The 2,248-nt window shown below is 45.2% G+C and overlaps 1 protein-coding gene across 1 annotated transcript; it reads right to left on the bottom strand.

Moving 5' to 3' along the window:
• Positions 1-270: 270 nt before the first annotated feature.
• DNAJB8 (DnaJ heat shock protein family (Hsp40) member B8) lies at positions 271-942 on the bottom strand. The gene has a single exon (XM_009814859.2). The coding sequence runs from the start codon at positions 940-942 to the stop codon at positions 271-273; it is 672 nt and encodes a 223-aa protein (XP_009813161.2).
• Positions 943-2,248: the final 1,306 nt, after the last annotated feature.

The following is a 2,248-nucleotide window of genomic DNA, read 5'->3' as shown; positions in this document are numbered from 1 at the left end:
CAAACCAGCAAGATTGCTTTCACATATATCTACTATACCTATTTACTGAACAAGCACCTTCACCTTACACAAGGTTAGTAGAATCCTACTCCTTAGTTTACCATAACTCCCTATTTTTACCTGTGAACTATTTGTTCCCAACCATTGAGAAGTCTGCATCGGTTGTGTCATGAACTCAGCAATTTATTAATACTGCTTGTAGTAGATCTCATCCGTTGAGCAATGAGATCACGTCCCACAGCTTGCAGTTAATGCTTGTGGTGGGGGACATTATAATTTCAGGTGGTCTCTCCCGTTTATTGTCACAGACTTCAACTGGCCATCTTCTTCCACTTCTATTCTCTCCTGCCCGTTCTCGATGATTTTCCGGGTGGTGATCCTCTTGCCATTGATCACTTCAGTATTGGTTAACACTGATCTGACACTGTGTGGCCCAGCTGTGTCCTCAGCAAAGGAGGAGGTGGGCTGCTGGCTGGGACTGAATGAATTCCATGGCATAAATGACTCCCCAAAGTCAGAAAACAGGCTGGAGCTTCTTCCTCTTCCACTTGTCCTGGTCCAGTTTTCACCATTGTTTCTGATGTTGTTGAAGGGGTCCCAGAAAACATGCATAAAGGGATCCATCCCTCCAAAGATTTCCCTAGAGATGTCCTCAAGGTCATAGAATACGTAAGAGGAATCAAAGAAGCTGTAATGCCTCCCCACAGCACTTCTTCCATGGGATCTGCTCTCCTTAACAGACCTGTCATAGAGCAATCGTTTCTGAGGGTCAGACAAAACTTCGTATGCCTCAGCGACTGCTTTGAATTTCTTTTCGGCTTCCTCCTTATTGCTGGGATTCTTATCAGGATGCCATTTTAGTGCCAGTTTGTGGTAGGATTTCTTAACATCATCCCGTGAGGCACTTTTTTGCAGTCCAAGGACTTTGTAATAATCCACCATCTCAAAGGAAAGGTGAAGTTGTTTGGAAGACGCGTGGTACCTCTCTCCCACCAAGGACGTGAAGCCCAGGGATGACCAGCACGCAGAGACTCCTGGACACCTAACGCTGTTGCGCTCCTCAGGGGTAGGTAGATGCTCAGTTCATCCCTCGATCTGCTCTGTCCTTTTGCCTCACGAGGCCACACTGCGCTGTTTAACCACGACTTCTTTTTAAGCCTGTTGTCCACAAATCGTGAGATTGTGACGTCAGAGTGGGCTCAGCCAATCATTGCTCAGTTGACCTGACTTCAGTCTAGGCTGGAGTTGGCTGTTGCTGCCCGTATGTTTTTAAACACACGTGTGACATTGTAGTTGCCCAATGTAGCTGTGATATCACAGCTGTGATATATGACTTTGTCAGATAATTTTTTGCCTGTACCTGCCCAAAGGTGGGATTCTCAGATACTCAGTGTGGTTTCATGTGCGGTCCAGGGAAGCGTGGTGTAGTGAGGTCATATATTACCCCTATGGGGCATATTACCCTATAGCAGCAGGTATAGGAAAGCTGTTTGCAGTTTGGCTATCAGTTTGGGAAGAGTGCTGACGAATTGGAGAAGGCTCAGGGAAGAGCCGTAAAATGTGATTAAGGGTTTGGAAAATATGCTCTGGAGTGAGATACTCAGGGAAAGTGTCTTGGTATTAAGAGGAAGTTCAATGCCAGCTTCATCATAGTCTGTAAGAACCTGCATGGGAACAGAAATTCAATGGCCCAGAGATCTTCAGGCTCCCGGACAAAGCAGTTGGAAGGTGGCATTACCCAAATTTAAACTCAAAATACATTGCATGTCCTTCATTATGAAGGTCATGAATCATTGGAACCTCTTCATGTGGCCATTTTTAAACCCACAGCAGGCCCTTTTCCTAAAATCATAATTAGATGACCGTCATGATCTCTTCTGAATTTATAGCCAAACCTAACACTTCCAGAAGAGCTTAGCTCTCATGTTGGTACCAAAATAAATGCCCAGAATGAAGCTCATTAACAACCTTAGCCTCTTTTCTACGTGCTTTTTTGGATATCTGTCCCAAGGTCTATGCATGTACAACAGGGATGCCCCATGAACTTGACACAGACAAGTTCAGCATGAGGAGCTGAACTTTGATGATCCAGTCTGCGGTTATCCTGCATCTGTTTCTGTTCCCTGGATTTGCCATTCCTGTGGGAAATGCAATATCCTCACAGGGAATCATTGCATGAAGGAGGTCTCCAAGGAAGTGCCAGTAATGAGAACTCATCTGTCTGTAACGCAGTGTCGTAAACACCTAC

This window comes from Gavia stellata, chromosome 12 (assembly GCF_030936135.1).
Source record: "Gavia stellata isolate bGavSte3 chromosome 12, bGavSte3.hap2, whole genome shotgun sequence".
Taxonomy (NCBI): domain Eukaryota; kingdom Metazoa; phylum Chordata; class Aves; order Gaviiformes; family Gaviidae; genus Gavia; species Gavia stellata.
This window is presented reverse-complemented; position numbering and strand designations above follow the sequence as displayed.